Source organism: Gopherus evgoodei, chromosome 4 (assembly GCF_007399415.2).
Source record: "Gopherus evgoodei ecotype Sinaloan lineage chromosome 4, rGopEvg1_v1.p, whole genome shotgun sequence".
Lineage (NCBI taxonomy): Eukaryota > Metazoa > Chordata > Testudines > Testudinidae > Gopherus > Gopherus evgoodei.
Genome location: NC_044325.1, coordinates 85,860,909 through 85,883,745, shown reverse-complemented (window position 1 = coordinate 85,883,745; position 22,837 = coordinate 85,860,909). Strand labels below are relative to the sequence as shown.

Below are 22,837 nucleotides of genomic sequence, written 5' to 3'. Positions count from 1 at the left end.
GCCCTGCTCCCTCCATCCCCCCTCCCTCCATCGTTCGCTCTCCCTCACCCTCACTCACCTAACCCCTTTAATTAAATTACCTATACCCACAAGTTTCAAATAAACAGATACTTACCAATGGGTATGGCACAGTCAAGGCTTCCTCAGCAAAGGGACTATTTTACCTTGAAGCCAGGCTGCAATGCTAGGGCAGGGCCAATACCTGCCTCTCCCTCATCAGGTGGGGAAAGGCATGTGTGACTGTCCCTGGGGATGGAGCCAGAGCTGGACACAGTGGCTGCAGGGAGCAGAAATCGGCATGATCATGGCAGATATTATCACTGACCCATGGGGCTGGGTGGCCTGCTGAGTCCTGGGGTGGAGGTGGCACTCCCTTCCCAGCGCCCTGTGATGCTTGGCCTGTGCCTCACCATCTGGGGCTGGCATGAGCCACCTGGCATCACTACTCGCATCCCAAACTTTCTTCCACACCTCTCTAAGGGGATGTGTCCCACAGTTTGACTAAAGGGAGATATGATAAAGGTCAATAAAATCATGACTGGTATGGAGAAAGTAAATAAGGAAGTGTTATTTACTCCTTCTCATAACACAAGAATTAGGGGTCACCAAATGAAATTAATAGGCAGCAGGTTTAAAACACACAAAAGGAAGTATTTTTTTGCATAAACGCACAGTCAACCTGTGGAACTCTTTGCCAGAGGATGTTGTGAAGGGTTCAAAAAAGAACTAGATAAGTTCCTGGAGGATAGGTCCATTAATGGCTATTAGCTAGGATGGGCAGGGATGCAAAACCATGCTGTGAAGTGTCCCTAGTTTCTGTTTGCTAGAAGCTGGGAATGGGCGACAAGAATGGATCACTTGATGATTGCCTGTTCTGTTCATTCCCTCTGAAGCACCTGGCATTGGCCACTGTCGGAAGACAGGATACTGGGCTAGATGGACTATTGGTCTGACCCAGTATGGCAGTCTTATGTTCTTAAATGGCCAGATAGGTCAAATGGGGAAGTGTGGCATGTAGCTATATTGCAGTCAGGGCCATCCCTAGACATTTTGGTGACCTATGCAGCCCTAGGCCTCAGCGGGGAGAGGGGGGGCTGAGCCCAAGGTCTGTGGGGGGCAGGAGCAGGTTTGGAGGATAGGGGGAAACTGCTCCCAGCACGAGCCAGCAGAGTGGAGAGGGTTGGGGCCAGGTCACTCCACTTCCTGCCACCTGCTGATTGCAGGGCAGGCAGGCCCGACCCCGCAGCGGGAAGTGGAGTGACCCAACCTTAGCCCGCTCTGCTCTGCTACCCTGGCTTCCAGTGTTGGGACTTGTGGGGCAGGAGGAAACTGCCCCCCAGCACACACTGGTGGAGCAGAGTGGACTGGGGCTGGGTAGTTCCACTTTCCACCACCCAGTGAGTACAGGGCGTGCCCAACCCCTGTTGCAGTCCTCCAGGGCATAGCTCAGGGGAAGGGGTGGAGTGGGGGGTAGGCCTGGGGAAGGGGTGGAGTAGGGGCGGGGGCTATGGGGAAGGGGTGGAGTGGGGGCAAGGGTGGGAAAAGGTGGAGCGGGCATGGAGCAGGGGTGGGGGCTTTGGGGAAGAGGCGGGGTGGGGGCAGAGCAGGGGCAGCTTTCCTGGCTGGCTCAATCAGCCAGGGGATCGGTGAGGGTAGGGCCTTGGAACAGAGGCTGATGAGGCCATGACTTTTCCAAATGGAAATCCAGCCATGTTTCCTCCTTGAGGAAAGAAACAAATTATGCAGAAGCAGAAAACAGCCCTAAGAAAGATGAAAGGCAGGGTTGTTCCAAGAGAAGCAAGATAATTAGAGGCTTTTTATAGATTCCATGTAAATTTACTTGAAGTCCAATATGCTCCTTGTGTTGCTAAATGGGAGCTAATGAAATGGCTGCTAATTAACACAATAGCAACAATTAACAAAAAGTGATGTTACCTGAATCAGTATGATTTGAAACCAGAGTATTCATCATCAAAGAGAAAAAAAATTATATTAGGAATTAACAAAGAACAGAGGGAGTATCTGGTTCAGAAAGTCAATGATTCATATAATGTAGGGATGAAAAACATCTATGAATGATCTAGTGTGTTGTCTCTTCTATAGTAGGATTGTTCCCTACTGTATGTTAGTTTACCCAGACAAAAGGGGTAGTCTGAAACCTGAAATTAGATTAGTAACCCTCACCATTTCCTAATGAAATAACCCTTTCCCAGCACAGCTAACAGCTCTATGTAGCCTCCACTCCCAGATAGGCTGTCTTGTGAATTACTTAAGGTTAGGTTTCTCATTTCCCAACATAGGATTCTTTCCTAACAGTAACAAGCATTCTGGTAAATAACCATACTTATCTCACAGTTTTGTTTATTTTTGTCCTTTTTTATTAATCAAAAATCACCATCAATCACTCATGTTCTGCGGGATCAGATAAATTCCAGAACATCTTAATAGCTGGAATCATTTTTATCAAATGAAACTAAAACTAAACTGTCATATGTTCTACACGGAATAATACGGTGCCTTCATCTGCCCATAGCTATGGCAACAAAGCAGAAGTGTACTGGTCACCATACGAGACTCTGGATACCCCAGACCAAGGATCTCAGGAATAGTCTTTGGTAATTGACTCCCCTCTTCCCCAAGTACGGTAGTACACCACTAAGGAAGCCGGGGAAGATTTAATATTACTAAGTACAGATTAAGATTGGGGCTGCAAATATAGTAAAAGCACCCAGGTCTATCCCCATCACTTTCTACCCCCATCACTTAGTGAGCCAGTACAATTGGCAGCAAGATCAAGGCTGTGTCAAAAGCCTTCTTTCCATGTACAGAAAGAGCATTTTTCATGCAATACATGTTTTATTAGTGGCAATAATAATAAAATATTGGCAGTTATAAGTGTTGCACAAAGAAGTTCTACAAATCTACTTCTGAAACATCCACATTTAGAAGCCCAAAGAGTTAGTTGCATTTGCTGAATCTGTTTTCAAGCAGAAACTAATTAAAGCATATCCATACCGGAAATTTTGCTAGGTGTGCCCTTTTAAACTCTTAACTGTTTTTCAGACAAAAATATCGGGCTAACACCAGAAGATTGCATACAACTCTGAATATACAAAGTTGTTTGCTGTGCAAAGGACCTGCTCAGCTCAAATCTTTGTTGTGAAAGCCATCATAAGCAATAGATAAAATTTACACAAGATGCTGAAGCAGCAATTACATGTACCTGCATGCTATAGAACTCTACAGAGAGGCAGGGCATTCCTTACTTACTTAAAATGCACCTCAATTTAATTTTCAAATGTAAAATACTCAAAAGCTTTCCCCCAAAATAATGCAATTTCAATGGCTTCAAAATTCATTTGCAAAACATTGTTAAACATATTTCAGCAAGAACTAGGATTTCAACTATATTAATAAGATCATAAGAAATTTTACTTCTAAACAACAGTAGGAGAATTCACTGGCTGAAGGATAATAAAACATATTGGACAAGAGAGAAAAACATAATTGCAAATTCACAGAACATTAAGAAACTAAAATTTTCTAGCACTTAATATGTATTTTTCCATGTTTTTCCCATATACAGCTTTTTCTAAAATATGGTATTTTCCTCCAAATGTGACATCACCTCTCTGACTGATAACACACAATGTGCCCCTTTTTCCAGACAGCTGATGACAGTAATTTATCTGAGAGAAAGCACTTTGTGAAGCATGATTTATAAGTCAGAGGGCAAAACTCCACCACCTCATAGTTAGAGAATTGAGAAAATATTTAGCAATACAAACAGAAAAAAATATGTTTATCTTTTTGTCTCCAGATTAAAAGCAGAACATCCAGATCATGGTCATCACAATCGCAATGCTGAAGGTTGTTTTACTAACCACTGTGGCTGGACTCTTGTTGCAAAAGTCCTTTTGACAGCAGTGGAAATCAAAGTTGTCAGCACCAAAATCATCAGCAATCTCATTCATGTTGCATCGGGATAGTTTCCAGCAGGCATAGGTTTTCAATGCAGCTTTAAAAAAAAAAATCAAAAAAAGAGTTAGAAGCAGGATACCATACTGTTTGCTTCTCTGTAGAAAGAAGCAGAATCACTGCCCTGGTCTGAACAAGCCCAGTTCTTGTTGTTCAAACTCCTTTCAATGCGTTCAGTCACTCTTTCGTGAACACACACTATAAACATGCTGGTGGGAACACAATAGGTGAGGCAACAACGGGTTTGTCGTCAAATCAGTATTAACTTGAAATATGACTCAAGTATTCCCTCTAACTTAATGTCTACACACAAATCTCTAGCTCAGCTGAAATAGTGCTTTAAACTCAAGCTAGTTGGCCCATCAGGGATCTGGGTTGAATCTCAAGTGCTGCTGTCTCTCAAGCTAACAATGCAGTGGGGATGCAGTTACGGCCAATAGCTTAAGTTAGCACAATTCATAAGCTACACAGAGTGATTGGGTTAGCAGCTAAGTTTTCTTCCACAGGAAAACCTGGAATGAACTATTCATTGCCGGATAATGCCAAGTTTGTGCTCAGTTCTCATCACAGAGTCTACAATTTAATGAAAACATTACATAGAATAGTGTTCTTTTCTAGTTGTGCCAGTAAAGTTTCCTTCATGCTCATGGATTCAGGAGCTTGCAGCTTCAATACATTTTGGCAGTGACAGAACTGGGGGCATTTAAAGATCCCCCATTAACACAAGACACCATAGCCAGTCCCTATTTTGGAGAGGAAGAATAAAATCGGGATGGGGAAGAGGGAGTGTGTGTGGTGGAATATAAAGATAGTAGAAACATGTTTCAGTCTGGCAGTCATTTGTTTTATAAAAGGAGTTAGGCGCTGTCTACATGAGAAAGTTGCACTAATTTAAAAAGGTGAGATGTTCAACTGATGCAAAAGGATATATGGAAACTCTTGTATAGTATTGGTTTAAGAATAGCTTATTTCAATTTTAGTTTTCTTAAATGAATACAAGAGTTTCCACACAGCCTTTTGCATCAGTTTAACTGAATCAATTTAAAATCTCACTTTCAATTAAAATAATGCAACTCTCTCATGTAGACAAGCCCTCAGTTAAAGGCTCCATTTATAGCTCACCATATGATCTCCCAGCCATTTTTGTAGGAATCCCAACCTAAAAAATGCAGGAGGCAAAGTAACCATTTGGTTTGGTCTGGGCAGTGTGGGATCTCTGACTAGGCAGGTTGTTTACCCCAGCAATTCTATCCCTTTAAAAAGTTAGGCATGGAGTAAATCCAGATCCAAAAGAAACGTCTAGTCACTGGCTTCCTTTAGTTTACGCTTAAAGAAAAAAACAAAACTCTAGGCTAGCTTGCTTCAATCAAGCCCGCAGTGATAGCTCACTTACTGAGTATATAGTCCTATACAGTCTGGCCAACCGCTTTAGTTCTGAGCTTCTTTCTCAGGAAGAACATTCTCTCCCTCAACAATCCTCTCTCTTCTGAAGGAATACCATTTATAAGAGCTCAAATCCATGCCAGCTGAACCACTTACTGCTTCTCAGTGCCTCTTAGCATTTCCCTTACTACTAGGAAGTATAAGCCATATAATGAAAATTTATTATTATGACCAGAAAACAGACTTTCCTCCTATGAGGTTTCCTACAGTTCTTCATTCCTTGCTATTCCTTAGCTGTTTCTCAGAAAAGGTGAAGAATAAGTGCAATGTTGATGTCATCCACACTTGGCATTCAACACGTGGAAAAACCTTGTTCCTCCAGGCAGATTCATGTTTTCAGGTCAATAACTCCTATGCTAGACTATATATATTTGGCTTTTTACTGTTCTGCAATAAAAAAGCGTTCACCCAATGTTCTGGGTGCTCATGACAATCTTTGAAAGAGATAAGTGGACATGACATTCTGGTGTCAGAATGGTTCATTTTTTGAAACATGCTTTGATTGTTCTGAATTTTTCAACCATAAGTTTATTTTAAGTGAACTATATTTATGCTGAGAACAAATTATCCACTACAGTCTTGTGCTGCCTTGCTGTTAATTCATACACTTGGACTACTTCAATTTGACTTTTTAATTTACCTGGATATATGACACACACCACCATTTATCTTCATCAGGTGCTCAAAAAACCGAAGCAATGAGTCCTGTGGCACCTTAAAGACTAACATGTGTTGGAGCATAAGTTTTCGTGGGTGAAAGCTCATGCTCCAATACATCTGTTAGTCTTTAAGGTCCCACAGGACTGATTGCTGCTTTTTACAGATCCAGACTAACACGGCTACCCCTCTGATACAAAAAACCAAAGTGTACTGATGATTATCAGCATATAATTCAAACGGTCTTTTATCGTGAACTAAATTAACAAATCAGAGTTGGACATTTCCAGACTCGAAATGCACAGACTTTGAATGAGTTAATTTTTCTGTTTTTATTTTATTCTGTGGGATAGTATACATACCAAACCTGATCTGTAAGCAACTATCATCTCCATGGGTGCAAGTAGCATTGGTTAAACACAAGGAAGGACTATCTGCACAGATGTAACACCTCAGGGCATATCCTAAACAAAAAAATAATATTTTATCATTACATAGGAACCAGCTGCTTTCCTAATACAAATTCAAAATGCTCTTAATGAAGGACTTTTCAATATCTGTTAGACCAAACCATTTTAAATCCTCAAATTAAACAAAAAAAAAGACTATTTTTCTTTAAGTACTGCAAGAGCCCCTTAGGCCGCAAATTATTTATGAGTCTCTCAATTTATCCATTCAAGTTCAGGGAAGCAGCAGCTGCATTTAAATAAAGCAAATTGGGATTGCATCCAACTGCTGCAATGCATAGACTGAGCCTTAAGTTTTACCAGCCCAGGGACATTAACCTGAGTTCCCTACATCTTTGTTTTACCAGTGACATTGAGGGAGAACTGCTTATCCTTTTAATCAGACTCTCTGTCCTTCCCTCTCATTGCTTCTTGCCCCACCCCTCAACTCTTCTTTCTTTCCATCATCTCATCTCTTCTGTTCCATGAACTGACTCTTTTCCTACTTTTCCCCCCTGTCCTGAACTATGCATGTTCTCATAAATCTTCAACACCATGCTGGTGACGTCTTTTCCTAATCCTGACTGCTATCACACTCCTTTCCTGTCATTAACCTCCTTGTATCTCATGCTTTAATTTCTTATTTCTTTTTTCCCTACTCATCTCTGTTCTCATAAATCTTCAGCATTCTAGAATATCGGTCCTAATCCTGACTGCTAGCATACAATTCCCTCATCTTCCCATATCATTAACTTCCTTGTCTCTTATGCTCTTTTTTCCTTTACCCTTCTTGCTCCCAACTCATCTATGTTCGCACTGAAATATATGCTACTGATTTTTTTCAAAGAAGCAAATACGTGTCTGTCCATCACTGCCTCCTGTGAAATGCAACATCGGACTTGCTCAAATGTGTGTGATCCCATCTTTAGGCTGTACCCTAAAAAAGCTATAAACTCTCATACTGTGACAAAAATGAATGTTTCTAGTTACCATTTTAAAACTAGAAAAGAAGAGATGATAATGACAATTCCTTTTTTGAAAATCTTGGCTCAAGTGCATTTGTTTTTGTATAACTGTGCTTCAGGTGAAACCTTCCTTGAAACAGACCAATTTTCCCCAATCCTTGCATGAATCCTTAAGCATAGCTGCAGAGAGAAGGAACTGTGAGACAGCAGTAGCCAGGGCCAGCTCCAGGCACAAGCTTAGCAAGCAGGTGCTTTGGGCGGCCCCTCCGGAGAGGGGCGGCAGGTCCAGCTATTCGGCAGCAATTTGGCAGAGGGTCCCTCACTCCCGGTCGGAGTGAAGGACCTCCCGCTGAAATGCTGCAGATCGCGATCGCGGCTTTCTTTTTTTTTTGGCTGCTTGAGGTGGCATAACCCCTGGATCCGACCCTGGCAGTAGCCAATATTTGTTACACATGTAATTGAAGGAGGCTAGTCTATCATCTTGCATTATATCTTTAATATTTGTTAATCCTTTTGCTATCGAAATTGTTTTAAGCATGGAGTAGGCCTTAATCCTGAGGCACGGGTTATCCATAGTGGTACAAGAAGGATCTTGTGTGACAAGCAAGACTGTTCTTTTATTCCGTATAAGTTGCATGATAAGCCTATTTATTTGAGCAAAGAGCAAGGGGAAGATCTTGAAAGGCAACAGACTAATAATAAAAGTCATTATTGGGCAGATATTCATTTTGGCTATTTCTATTCTCCCTGATAAGGAGAGCAGAGGAGGGAGGAGACACCACTTTTCCATATCCTTGGAAATTTCTTTTAATATATAGTTTATAAAAACAATTTTGGGAAGATTAGGACAAATTTAACACCTGAATAAGTTATTTCCTTGCACATTTGAAATGCAAAATGATGAAACTGAGAAGAATCTGGTCTTTTGGATTTATCCATTGTTCGTGATTTATTCCAAAAGACAGAGATCTTTCAAAAAATATCAACTACGTTCAATAATGATGAGATTGATGAGGATGGATTCTTCAATAGCACAAAAATGCCATCAGCATATACACTGATTTAGTATTCTTTCCTGTTTATAGTAATACCATCAAGGACTGAGTGCTGATGTATGTACATTGCCAGTGGTTCGAGAGAGAGATTAAAAAGGAGGGCAAAAAGTTCTGTCATATCCTTTTTTATAGTTGAAATGTGAGAGAAATAATTTCATTAGTTGACAGTGAAGCAAGGGGAGAGTTGTATAATACACTGACCAAATTCAGGAATTTTGGTCAAAATCCAAATCTTTTAGGACAGACATATATAAGGCCATTCAACCCTGTCAATGACTTTTTCTGCATCTAGAGATAAGGCTATATGTAGGGAAAATCTGACATCTGAGCTTGCTAGATCTAGTGAGCTATTTTTCTTGTATTATCAGCAGTCACTCTTCCTTTAATGAAACCAACCTGATTTGTGTGTATAATTGATGAGATGATGGTGTTCAGTTGTGTAGCTAAAATTCTTAACAGTTATTTTGCTATCTGTATTCAACAGAGATATGGGGTGGAAGTTACCACAGTTGCAATCATCTTTGTTCTTTCTAATATTAAAGCAGTTCTCAAGTCACGAGACATGATTCCTTTTTGGAATGTTTCAGTGAAATCCTTTGAAAAAATAGAAGATACCTAATTATAAAATGTTTTGTAGAAATCTGACAGAAAGCCATCCACCCCAAGGACCTTGCCAGAATTTATATTTTTATACCCTGTTTGATTTCTTGATAGCTTTGTCCATATGTGATGTTGCACTCCATAATGTTTTATGGAAATATGCTTATGAGTGTGAATACAATGTAATTAGAATATGCTTTTTGCCAAAGGTCTCTTGTAAGGTATCATTATAAATTTTATAATCTACTGAGTGTGTTCATCCTATTTGTATGAATGTATCATTCTTGTATCTGAAACTAGGAATATGAAGTACAAGGGGAAAGAACTGGGCCCAGACTAGGAAGGAGTCTAGTTTGTGAAAGAAACTTATTGGAACATCTCTGAGGGTGAGATATTACCTGTATCAATTTCTTAATGTATTAGGCTTAGACTTGCATGTTTTTGCTTTATTTTGCATGGTGACTTACTTTGTTCTGTCTGTTATTACTTGAAACGACTTAAATCCAACTTTTTATACTTAATACAATCACTTTTGTTTATTAATTAACCCAGAGTAAGTAATTAATACCTGGGGGAGCAAGCAACTGCGCATATCTCTCTATCAGTGTTATAGAGGGTGGACAATTTATGAGTTTACCCTGTGTAAGCTTTATACAGAGTAAACAGATTTATTTGGGGTTTGGATCCCATTGGAAACTGTGTGTCTGGGTGCTGGAGATAAACCAAAAACTGCTCAGCAGGTCAACTAAGTCTGCAGCTTTTAGGCTCAAAGGTAAATTCAGCACGTCAGGTGACAGGCCCAAGGGGGTCTGTGACCAAACCCATCACACCATAAACACTTAACTTAGGGTATTAAAAGGTAGACCTTCAGTAAAATGATCAAATTTCTTAGAGTCAAATTAATTGTCTGATTTATATAAAGTTTGATAGAATTGCTTAAATTGATTATTTATATAGAATCATAGAAGCGTAGGACTGGAAGAAACCACAATGGGTCATCTAGTCCAGTCCCCTGCACTCAAGGCAGGACTATGCATTAACTAGACCATCCCTGACAGGTGTTTGTTTAACTTGTTCTTTAAAACCTCCAGTAATGGAGATTCCACAAACTTTCTAGGCAATTTGTTGCAGTGCTTAACTACCCTGACAGGAAGTTTTTCCTAATGTCCAACCTAAACCTCCCTTGCTGCAATTTAAGCCCATTGCTTCTTGTCCTAGCCTCAGAGGTTAACAAGAACAATTTTTCACCCTCCTTGTAGCAACCTTTTATATACTCAAAAACTGTCATGGCCCCCCTCAGTCTTCTTTTCATCAAATTAAACAAAACCATTTTAAAGTCTTTCCTCATATTTTCTAGACCTTTAATCATTTTTGTTGCTTTCCTCTGGACTTTCTCCAATTTGTCCATATTTTTTCTGAAATGTGGTGCCCAGAACTGGACACAATACTCCAGCTGAGACTTATCAGTGCAGAGTAGAGTGGAAGAATTACTTCTCATGTCTTCCTTGCAACACTCCTTCTGACACATCCCAGAATGATGTTTGCTTTTTTTGCACTAGTGTTACACTGTTGACTCATATTTAGCTTGTGATCCAATATAACACCCAGGTCCCTTTCCACAGTATTCCTTCTTAGGCAGTCATTTCCCATTTTGTACTCCTAAGTGGGGTACTTGGCTTTTGTCTTCATTTAATTTCATCCTAGTTACCTCAGATCATTTCTTCAGTTTGTCCAGATCCTTTTGAATTTTAGCCTTATCTTCCAAGCCTTTGAAACCCAACTTTGAATTGTCTGCAAACTTTATAAGTGTACTCTCTATGCCATTATCTAAATCATTTATGAAGATATTGAACAGAACCAGAACCAGGACTAATACGCCCTTCCAGCTTGACTGTGAACCACTGATAGCTACTCTCTAGGAACGCTTTTCCAACCAGTTGTGCATCTACCTTATAGTAGCTCCACCTAGGCTATATTTCCCTAGTTTGCTTATGACAAAGTCATGCGAGACAAGAAAAATAAATTCCTTGGCTTCTGTTGCGGGTACAGTTTGTCAGTTTGGCTGTGTGCTTGATTGTTTGAAAAGTGTGAATTGAGAGTGCTTTGTTCCAGGTTGGCCTTGAGTGGGCCTGACTGTCACAAAAGGCAGTCAGCAGCAAATCAGCTGAGCGGCAATCAGCGGAGGCTAGCAAAGGGAGTTTGCTTGGGAGTTCGCCTGGGGAGAGCCCATTGAGGCTTTCATCTTGCGGGTTTCTGTGAGTTGCTGCAACAGCTAAGAAAGCCCTTAGAAGGAAGAAATTATGGAAGGTGAGCGTTCAGCTGTTGTAACCTGTGCAAATTGTGCCATGTTTGTCTTTCTTCCACAGGACAGAAGTGGCTTTGTCTGTACAAAGTGCATGCTGGTCTCCATATTGGAAGAGAAGGTTCAAGGTCTGGAGAAACAAGTATCAACCCTGCGTTGCATAAGGGAAAATGAAGATTTCCTGGACAGACATCAGGATATGCTTCTACAGGCACAACGTTCTGAAGAATCGGAGCAGGCTGCGCAGAGGGGACAGAGGGACAATGAAGAAATTTGGCAGCATGTGACCTCCAGAAGAAGAAAGAGGAGCGACTATGTACCAGCAATGGAGATACAGGTGAGCAACCATTTTCATGTTCTCTCCACAGGTACTAATGCAGAGAGTGGACCAAATGATACATCTGAGCAGAAGGAGACTCCACCGATTGGAAAGCATGAGATGCACTGTCCTAGGGATGGGGGTTCCACAACCACCTCTCCCAAGAGAAGGAGGCAGGTGGTGGTGGTCGGGGACTCCCTCCTCAGAGGGACTGAATCATCTATCTGCCACCCCGACCGAATAAAAACGAGAGGTCTGCAGCTTGCCAGGAGCTAGGATTCATGATGTGATGGAGAGACTGCCGAGACTCATCAAGCCCTCGGATCGTTACCCCTTCCTGCTTCTCCACGCGGGCACCGATGATACTGCCAAGAATGACCTTGAGTGGATCACTGCAGACTACGTGGCTTTGGGAAGAAGGACAAAGGAGTTTGAGGTGCAAGCAGTTTTCTCGTCCATCCTCCCTGTGCAGGGAAAAGGCCTGGGTAGAGACCATCGAATTGTGGAAGTCAATGAATGGCTATGCAGGTGGTGTCAGAGAGAAGGTTTTGGATTCTTCGACCATGGGATGGTGTTCCAAGAAGGAGGAGCTAGGCAGAGATGGGCTCCACCTAATGAAGAGAGGGAAGAGCATCTTTGCAAGCAGGCTGGCTAACCTAGTGAGGAGGGTCTAAACTAGGTTCACCGGGGGAAGGAGACCAAAGCCCTGAGGTAAGTGAGGAAATGGGATACCTGGAGAAAGCACGAGCAGGAGAGTGCAAGAGGGGAGGACTCCTGTCTCAGACTGAGAAAGAGGGAAGATCAACGAGTTATCTTAAGTGCTTGTACACAAATGCAAGAAGCCTGGGAAACAAGCAGGGAGAACTGGAAGTCCTGGCACAGTCAAGGAACTATGATGTAACTGGAATAACAAAGACTTGGTGGGATAACTCACATGACTGGAGTACTGTCATGGATGGATATAAACTATTCAGGAAGGACAGGCAAGGCAGAAAAGGTGGGGGAGTTGCATGGTATGTAAGAGACAAGTATGACTGCTCAGAGCTCCGGTATGAAACTGCAGAAAAAACTGAGAGTCTCTGGATTAAGTTTAGAAATGTGAGAAACAAGGGTGATGTCCTGCTGGGAGTCTACTATAGACCACCAGACCAGGGGGGTGAGGTGGACAAGGCTTTCTTCCAGCAACTAGTGGAAGTTACTAGATTGCAGGCCCTGGTTCTCATGGGAGACTTTTATCACCCTGATATCTGCTGGGAGAGCAATACAGCGGTGCCCAGACAATCCAGGAAGTTTTTGGAAAGTGTAGAGGACAATTTCCTGGTGCAAGTGTTGGAGGAACCAACTAGGGGCAGAGCTCTTCTAGACCTGCTGCTCACAAACCGGGAAGAATTAGTAGGGGAATCAAAAGTGGATGGGAACCTGGGAGGCAGTGACCATGAGATGGTCGAGTTCAGGATCCTGACACAAGGAAGAAAGGAGAGCAGCAGAATACGGACCCTGGACTTCAGAAAAGCAGACTTTGACTCCCACAGGGAACTGATGGGCAGGATCCCCTGGGAGAATAACATGAGGGGGAAAGGAGTCCAGGAGAGCTGGCTGTATTTTAAAGAATCCTTATTGAGGTTACAGGAAAAAAACATCCCGATGTGTAGAAAGAATAGTAAATATGGCAGGCAACCAGCTTGGCTTAACAGTGAAATCCTTGCTGATCTTAAATGGAAAAAGGAAACTTACAAGAAGTGGAAGAGTGGACAAATGACCAGAGAGGAGTATAAAAATATTGGAAGCATGGAGGAGTGAAATCAGGAAAGCCAAATCACATTTGGAGTTGCAGCTAGCAAGAGATGTTAAGAGTAACAAGAAGAGTTTCTTCAAGTATATTAGCAACAAGAAGAAAGTCAAGAAAAGTGTGGGCCCCTTACTGAGCGAGGGAAGCAACCTAGTGACAGAGGATGTGGAAAAAGCTAACGTACTCAATGCTGTTTTTTGCCTCTGTCTTCACGAACAAGGTCAGCTCCCAGACTGCTGCAATGGGCAACACAGTACGGGGAGGAGGTGACCAGCCCTCTGTGGAGAAAGAAGTGGTTCAGGACTATTTAGAAAAACTGGATGAGCACAAGTCCATGGGGTCGGATGCGCTGCATCCGAGGTTGCTAAAGGAGTTGGTGGATGCAGAGCCATTGGCCATTATCTTCGAAAACTCCTGGTGATAGGGGTAGGTCTCAGATGACTGGAAAAAGGCTAATGTAGTTCCCATCTTTAAAAAAGGGAAGAAGGAGAATCCAGGGAACTACAGGCCAGTCAGCCTCACCTCAGTCTCTGGAAAAATCATGGAGCAGGTCCTCAAGGAATCAATGCTGAAGCACTTTGAGGAGAGGAAAGTGATCAGGAACAGTCAGCACGGATTCATCAAGGGCAAGTCATGTCTAACTAACCTAAGTGCCTCCTATGAGGAGATAATTGGGTCTGTGGATGAGGGGAAAGCAGCGTATGTGTTATTCCTCAACTTTAGCAAAGCTTTTGATACAGTCTCCCACAGTATTCTTGCTGGCAAGTTAAAGAAGTATGGGGTGGATGAATGAACTATAAGGTGGATAGAAAGCTGGCTAGATTGTTGGGCTCAATGGGTAGTGATCAATGGCTCCATGTCTTGTTGGCAGCTGGTTTCAAGCAGAGTGCCCCAAGGGTCAGTCCTGGGGCCGGTTTTGTTCAATATCATTGTAAGCAGAGTCAGGATGAGCGCTACCCTGACATCTGGTGGTGAATTGTAGAGAGTGTGGAAAGAATTTCAGGAATTGCATTGGCATCCACCCCCCACTTAGCATAACCCCACAGCAGCTTGGGATGGTGATTTTAACAGCTCTGGGATCCCCAATTTCTTTGTTATTGGGGCAGAAAAAAAAAGTTTGTCACCTTGATTTTGTGAATGGGGAGCTGTGGGACTGCTTTGTGACAGAAATTACTCAACCTCAGTTGGGTGGTACTTGCTAAACATGGGAAATGGGTTCCAAGACCCCATGAAGGAAGAGAGGTTGGGGACTGGTGTGTGTACCTGATTGTATAGGCCCCTTCTGAGTGCCTGGAACACCAATTGCACATGCTTCTCCCTCCAATGTTAAAGAGTAGAGCTAATTTTTGATTCTATTAGGAGTCCATCTAGAGATTGCTGAGCTGAATTCATGTTGGGCCAATAGTGCACCAGCACCAGGGCTCCCCTACTAAGAGCTGAAATCACTGAAAGAGTTGAATTGAGATCATGGAGTGCTGTGTTAACTAGTGGGGGAGCCTGAAGACCTATTGTTAAGCAGCTGGCAGAGCAGAGCAGTTTGCAGCATGTTGGAGCAGCCCATGGAACAGTGAGTGGAGTGAAGCGGTTTGCAGGGACAGCTGGAGGAGCAGCACAGCTGGTGTGGTGAAGCTGGTTGTGATGAAGGCTGCAGCAGAACTCCATGGAGAGGCAGAGCAGTTGGCCCTGGCCCACGTAAGGTGCCCCTTAACACCATGGGTGGACTTCTCCCCCCTTTCCACCTGGGCTGGGGGGGATAACACTCTGCAGATAAACTCTCGAATTCTGGGGTGGCACTGACCAGAGACTTTTGGGTTGTTGGACTTTGGGGTGATTGGACTTAAGACCCTAAGGGGAAAAGGACATTGCCAAACATACCTGGGGTTGGGGTTTTTTTGTTTATGGTATGTGTTATAATCCTGTTTGTGGTGTTTCTCCAGTGGGATGCCGCATTGTTTCCTTCCTTTATTAAAAAGATTTTGCTACACTCAGACTCCATGCTTGTGAGAGGGGAAGTATTGCCTCCTAGAGGCGCCCGGGGGGGGGGTGTGGTATGTAAGTGTCCCAGGTCACTGGGTGGGGGCTCGAGCTGGTTATGCCTGGTGTTATTGAAATGGAACCCCTGCATACTGAACTCGGCCGTTGTTGCTGGCAATTCAGAGGGGCAGAAGGGTCACATCTTCATTAATGATCTGGAGGATGGCGTGGACTGCACTCTCAGCAAGTTTGCAGATGACACTAAACTGGGAGGAGTGATAGATACTTTGGAGGGTAGAGATACGATACAGTGGGACCTAGACAAATTAGAGGATTGGGCCAAAAGAAACCTGATGAGGTTCAACAAGGTAATGTGTAGAGTCCTGCACTTAGGATGGAAGAATCCCATACACTGTTACCGACTAGGGACCGAATAGCTAGGAAGCAATTCTGCAGAAAAGGACCTAGTCGTTACAGTGGACGAGAAGCTGGATATAAATCAACAGTGTGCCCTTGTTGCCAAGAAGGCTAACGGCATTTTGGGCTGTATGAGTAGGAGCAATGCCGGCAGATCGAGGGATGTGATCATTCCCCTCCATTCAACATTGGTGAGGCCTCATCTGGAGTACTGTGTCCAGTTTTGGGCCCCACATTACAAGAAGGATGTGGAAAAATTGGAAAGAGTCCAGCGGAGGGCAACAAAAATGATTAGGGGGCTGGAGCACATGACTTATGAGGAGAGGCTGAGGGAACTGGGATTGTTTAGTCTGCAGAAGAGAAGAATGAGGGGAGATTTGATAGCGGCTTTCAACTCCTAAAAGGGGGTTCCAAAGAAGATGGATCTAGACTGTTCTCAGTGGTACCAGATGACAGAACAAGGAGTAATGGTCTCAAGTTGAAGTGGGGGAGGTTTAGGTTGGATATTAGGAAAAACTTTTTCACTAGGAGAGTGGTGAAGCACTGGAATAGGTTACCTAGAGAGGTGGTGGAATCTCCTTCCTTAGAGGTTTTTAAGGTCAGGCTTGACAAAGCCCTGGCTGGGATGATTTAGTTGGGAATTGGTCCTGCTTTGAGCAGGGGGTTGGACTAGATGACCTCCTGAGGTCCCTTCCAACCCTGATATTCTATGATTCTAAGGATTTCAGCTTTTCTGGCAGCATGCATTAATGTTACCTTATCACTGAACTTCAGTAGCTTGAAGAGGATGGGTTTGGTCTTGTCAGACTCTCATTGTCTAGTACCAGGCATTTCATGAGCTCTTTCAGTATCTAATGGGGGCAGCTGTGGGTCCAGTTTAAGAATGTCAGGGAGTAGTTTCTGAAGAAAGCTCCACTAGACCCCCCTCAGCAATGCTCAAGAGGCAAGGTTGTGTCTGCGAGACCCTTAGGCCTTGTCTACATTACCCGCTGGATCAATGGGCAGCAATTGATCCAGTGGGTCAATTTATCGCGTCACTGAGCATTCTCCCGTCAACTCTGGTACTCCATCAGGGCAAGAGGCACAGGCAGAGTAGACGGGAGAGCATCAGCCGTTGACTTACCACAGTGAAGACAGTGCGATAAGTAAATCTAAGCTATCCACGTAGCTGAAGTTGCATAACTTAGATCGATCCCTCCCCGCTCAATGTAAACCAGGCCTGAGTCATCTTATTTTTCTTTCAGTTTCTCTAGTCTAAGCATTAAGGAGGCAGTTCCTTCTCTATTTCCCTGGTTTCAATGGCAGTCTTTTGTAGCTCATTTTCCATGTCAGTTATATGGGATTTTACATCACATTTTTCTTTAGAGATTGAATCCAGTCAGTCTGTGAGGAATTCTTTCAGTGCTGCAATATTCTAGGCTAGGTCCTGCTGTGGCCGTATAGTATCTCCTTTTAGCTGCTTAAGTGATTCAGGCCTAGGTCTTTTCTTGTCTCTCATTTCTCCATTGGCATCCATATTCAACAGTCTGAAACTTATCCATGGGATTAATTTAAACTTTAGGACAGAAACTTATAGTCAATTTGCCAGGAAAGTAATGATTAGAGATTAATTGATATGTTTTGAGTGAGGAGGTCTGAAATTAGGCAGCCATCCTCCTCACAGGTACCACATGACCCACTGCTCCCTCCCCCCACCCCATCCTTCTTGGGGAACAAAACAAAACAAAAGCCAAAACCCAAATTTCTTTTCCATAGGCTGTCAAAGGAAAAGAGAGAAAATCAAGCAAGAAGGAAAAGGATGAGAAGGACTAAGAAGAGTGGAGCAAGAAAAGTGCAAGTTCTACCCTCTTTAAAAATAACCTATACCCAGTTCACACACTGAGACAGACAACTTTGAAAAGAATCTTTTAAAAAGTTAAAAAAATTTAAATTCACAATTAAGATTTTTAAATAAAAATTTAATCTTGACCTCCCCAAAGAATGATCCATGAGGTTTCTTTAGCAAATTTTGCCACACCATCCTCATGAAGGCAACGTTGTAGTTGACTACACATCTGAAAACTTATCCTATGCAAATTTTAAATCTCCTTCTAACAAATATTTCCAGTTTTTATACCCTTGTCCCCTGGCAACATTCTGCTGATACTGTATCAATGAAACAGGATATTTTGTTCCTGTACTGCTATGGGATGCATACTGTATGCCTGCATTCTTGCTTCAGCTTGAAAACATTCTGTTACGGAAATCTATCTCCACCCTGAACCTGCCCTCCCACAGAAAGTGACACTGAAATGCTGTACATTTATATAAGCTGCACTGCTTCCCCCTGAACTTGTGTCTATAAGGACAAATTCTGTCCTTGACCACATTGTGCACCTGTTTAATGTGACATTGGCATGTATGTAAGAAAAGCGTTAATGCAGAACGTCCAGGATACCTACCAGAACTGCAATAAGCAATCAGAACAATGAAGACAGTGAACAGGCTACAATTCATTTTGTTCATGTTTCTTCCAGAATCTGGAAGCAAGAATAAATGAAAAATGGTTACATGTTCCTTAGTTTATAATATTTAAAACCAGAGAAAGTTTTGATTGAAAAAGAGTTAGATCTAGTAGTCTGAGCACATTCATCAAGAGTCAGGCACTCCCAAATTCTAATCTTGGTCCCAACAGACTATTTTTGTGGCATTGGGCACATAACTTCTATGTATATGTGCTCAGGTTTCCTCATCTGTAAAATGGGGATAATACTCACCTACCTTACAGAAGGGACGTAATGAAGGGTAATTCACTGGTATTTGGTACAAAGCTTATTGACATCAGAAGGCTTTGGACAAGTCCCTTGATGTTTGCAAAGTACTTAAGATATCATATCTGTAAATAATTATTGGATACCACATACGGATGTGGCAGGTATCTAGGAAAGGAGCACTAGACCATTGTGTCACCATGAGGCAGCTCACAGACATGCCTGATTTACCGATTTCTGTTCTCTGCATTTTCCATTTTTTGGTTATTTTCTATGCTTGATGGGCTATCAATGATAGCTCACCCGACCCATACTAGACTTTTCTGTTGGAGCACAATGCAATTCCTTTTTGTAGCACAACTCTCCCTACCTCTTCGTCTCAAGCTGTTATACTCCAACAGCCAACATCACAGAACAGCAGCCCAAGCATTTCTTTTAGATCATATATCATCTTTTCTAAAGGCATCATTTCATGAACAGGCTCTTATGGCTCAGTAGAATACCAAAAAAAAAAAGCAGGACTCCTGGAGAAGTCTCGCATATCTATACCCGAGGCAACTTTGCCAAACCCAATGGAGTTATAACAGGGATGAACTTGGCACAGTATATCCAGGCATCTGCAAAGGGCAAACCAGAGAGATAATTTTGCAATTAAAATCATATATTTTATGACCCTTCATGTCCTTTCATGCGTCCTACAAGAATATTGTCAAACTCCCTCCATTTGAGTGAGTGCTTAATTAAAGTCTTGTAACTCGATTCCTACTGTACACACTAAGAATATTTACATACATTAAAAAATTAAATGCAAAAAAATGCATTTGTGCAATATTAAGACTGCACAGTTAAAAAATATATAATATGAGAAAGGCAAGGTTCCAGTATCAGTATCTAGGCCATACTACACATACACTCTTTTGTATTCCTGTTTTGGGGAGCACATATATAAGTCATAAGTTACAAAGCATAAAGACTACAGAAAATGAAATACAATGTGGCCAAGGTAATGTCTTTACTGTAATCTTAATTTTGGACTTTTGTGACTTTTGGTGATTTGAAGCTGCAACATAAAAATTGCATTAATGCAGATTTTTTGCATTTGATAATTTAAGTGGACATATAATTCTCTTGATTGAAAGACTAGCCCACATAGCTAGAGTTAGCATTTATTTTATTCAGGAACCTACAGGTCTGTATCCTGTAAAACATTGGCTTCAGCAGTTAGCATAAGGCTTGAGGCCTATGAACTTTGGCACAGATAACTTAGGGGTGACCACTGGGACATTTTTGGGGAACTGGGAATAGGGTGTTTAAGGGGAAGTTTGTCCATAATTGCAGTTGTAGATATGCTTCTTACATATATTAAATAAATGTCTTTTTGGAATCGTACTAAACTCTTGGCCTCAATGGTCTGGTGGCAGTCAGTACCACTGGTGTCCTAGGAACTGTACACTACAATAAATTCAGTAAAACAACCCAAAACAACAAACAAAAAATAATGTTGATCTTCTCTAAAAATATGTGCAGTAGAATCCACAGAGCTTGCCATTTCTGTATAGGCTAGTATCAAGTACACCAACTCCTGAGTCCTTGGTGCATTCCCTGCAGTATCCAGCCGCAGTTACTGGACAATAACTGTCAGGTAAGCTATCCCCAAAGAGAGAGTGTACACACAGCTTGACTGGTACAAGGTCCTTTATAACATTACAGCACTGAAATATATGTACAGTAAAAACAATCATAAGTTTATTCACAAAGATTAAGATTTTAGAGATATTGAGAAAGGATAATGAGTGCAAACAGAACTGGTTACACATAAAACAAAACATAAAATACAATGCTAGGGCTACACTTATGAATGGTTACCATTCTTATTTAATAAAGTAGATCTTCTCCCAAAGATTCAGTGTCTCTGACAGAGCAGCTGGTTTTCAGTCAAAACAGAGATACAAATTTTCATGAATTTCCACATGCCCTAATAGGGAATTCCTCAGCAAATGGATACCAAAATGGCTTTTTGCTTCTCCTTGCATTTCCCGTAATTCAGTCTTTTCACCCCAGAGTCAGGAGGACCCACATTGTTTGTTCTCCAATGTGTTGGCTCCAAGTTGTCTCCATAGCCTCATGTTGACTTGAAATGCATAGGCTTAATCTACATATGAACCTAGGCAGATATGTGAATATACATTCCTCTGTCCGCCAAAACCAGTTTTTCACCTCTGTTGAGGAGTAACACCTTGATACAAACTATAAGGATATATTTTGAGTACATATACATGTCTTCTTAAATATAATCAGTACATACATTTCACAATAATATGAAGGACCAGCATGATCTTGACTTTCCTTTAAGATCTCAAACAACATTTTTTATAGATAAATATTATTAAATCAAAGTGTTAGATGTAGTGAGTTTGTCAAGCCTGATAAGAGTTGCTGTTACAGAACAGTAAACCCTTTTCCAGGTGGCATCAAGGCGTTCTTAGGGTCATAATAACTACCCTGGGTTTTCTATTTACAGCAGCCAATCACTGACTGGTCCCTATTTGTTTGTCTGTGTACGGTGCCAAGCTCTAAGATTTTCAGATAGGTATGCTGAACAAAAATCAAAGAACTGGTCTTTCAGCACAATAATTTCTGCAAGAAGAATGGTTCAAAATTGCTGGGGGGTGGGAGGGAAGAAAGAGCAGAGACACCTCCCAAAAGAACACGAAATTGAATTCCTAGATTACAAGCTCCCCCAGTTTGACAATAAAGAAACTGATAGCCCTGAGCATTCTTCTCAGCAGCAGCATGACCCTCCCTTTGTTTATATCAGTGGCTGCCAACCTGTCACTCACAGAGCTCTAAATTTCAGAGTGGCAGCTGTGTTAGTCTGTATCAGCAAAAACAATCAGGAGTCGTTGTGGCACTTTAGAGACTAACAAATTTATTTGGGCATAAGCTTTCATGGGCTAGAACCCTTTTGATGAAGTGGGTTCTAGCCCACAAAAGCTTATGCCCAAATAAATTTGTTAGTCTCTAAGGCAGGGGTGGGCAAACTTTTTGGGCCAAAGGCCACATCTGGGCGGGGAAATTGTATGCAGAGCTGAGACAGGGAGTGGGAGGGAGTGTGGGGTGTGGAAATGGGTGCGGTGTGCAGGAAGGGGCTCAGGGTAAGGGATTGGGGCAGAGGAAGGGTGAAGGGTGTATGAGGGCGCTCAGGGTAGGGGATTGGTGTACAGGAGGGGTGTGGAGTGCAGGAGGAGCTCAGGGCAGGGGTGCTGGAGGGGTGCAGACTGTGGGAGAGAGCTCAGGGCAGGGGTTGGGGTGCAGGAGGGGTGCGAGGTGTACGAGGGGGCTCAGGGCAGGGAGTTAGGGTGCAGGAGGGATGCATGGTGCAGGCAGGGGGTTAGGTCAGGGAGTTGGGGGGCGGGGTGCAGGAGGGGTTCAGGCTCCGGGGTGGCAGCGGCACACAACAGGGCCGGGGCAGGCTTCCTGCCTGCCTGCCATATCCCCACGCCACTCCAGAAAGTGCTGCAGCCCCTGGGGGTGGTGGGGGCACAGAGCTCCTCACGCTGCCCTTGCCGCGCCTCTAGGTACCTCCCCCAGAGCTCCCATTGGCCGCGATTCCCCATTCCCAGCCAATGGGAGCTGTGGGGGAGGGGGGATGTGCCTGGAGGCAAGGGCCCGGGAGCCACAGGGATGTTGGGCTGGCCATTGCTGAAAGCACCACAGGGGGGCAATCCCGAGGGCCGTAGTTTGTCCACCCCTGCACTAAGGTGCCACAAGAGCTCTGAATTGTGGCCCTCATGAGTAACTATCAAGAAAACGATGTATTTGATAAATGAAGAGCTGTTTCCTCAGTGCACAGTGTGATTTTTTTAAACTTAAATGTTTGACTCAGCAAGGATGTAAAAGGGCTTGCTTTCTGAGCTGTGGAAGCCCCAAGGATGGCAATACAGGAGCTTGGCTGGCTGAGTCTGAGTCTGAGTCTGAGAAAGTGCATAGTGAAGGACTGCTTCCCTCCACCGACAGCTACCCAGGGCAGTCCAGGTAAGGGAGAATGGAACACACACATATATAGATAAAGAGCATGAGCTGAGAACCAGCAACTAATTAGGATTCTATGTGTCTCTACCGCAGCCCAGTCTCATGGCTGC

The 22,837-nt window shown here is 42.8% G+C and overlaps 1 protein-coding gene across 2 annotated transcripts in view; it reads right to left on the bottom strand.

Moving 5' to 3' along the window:
* Positions 1-2,375: 2,375 nt before the first annotated feature.
* LOC115650325 (CD59 glycoprotein-like) overlaps positions 2,376-22,837 on the bottom strand; it is a 30,342-nt gene continuing 9,880 nt past the window's right edge. For both annotated transcript variants that reach the window (XM_030560081.1, XM_030560082.1), the window contains exons 2-4: positions 18,387-18,464; positions 6,441-6,542; positions 2,376-4,018 (exon numbers count right to left, since the gene is read on the bottom strand). In XM_030560081.1, the coding sequence (XP_030415941.1) occupies positions 3,822-4,018; positions 6,441-6,542; positions 18,387-18,450 (363 nt within the window). In that variant the 5' untranslated portion in view covers positions 18,451-18,464 and the 3' untranslated portion in view covers positions 2,376-3,821. The remainder of the gene's footprint in view (positions 4,019-6,440; positions 6,543-18,386; positions 18,465-22,837) is intronic.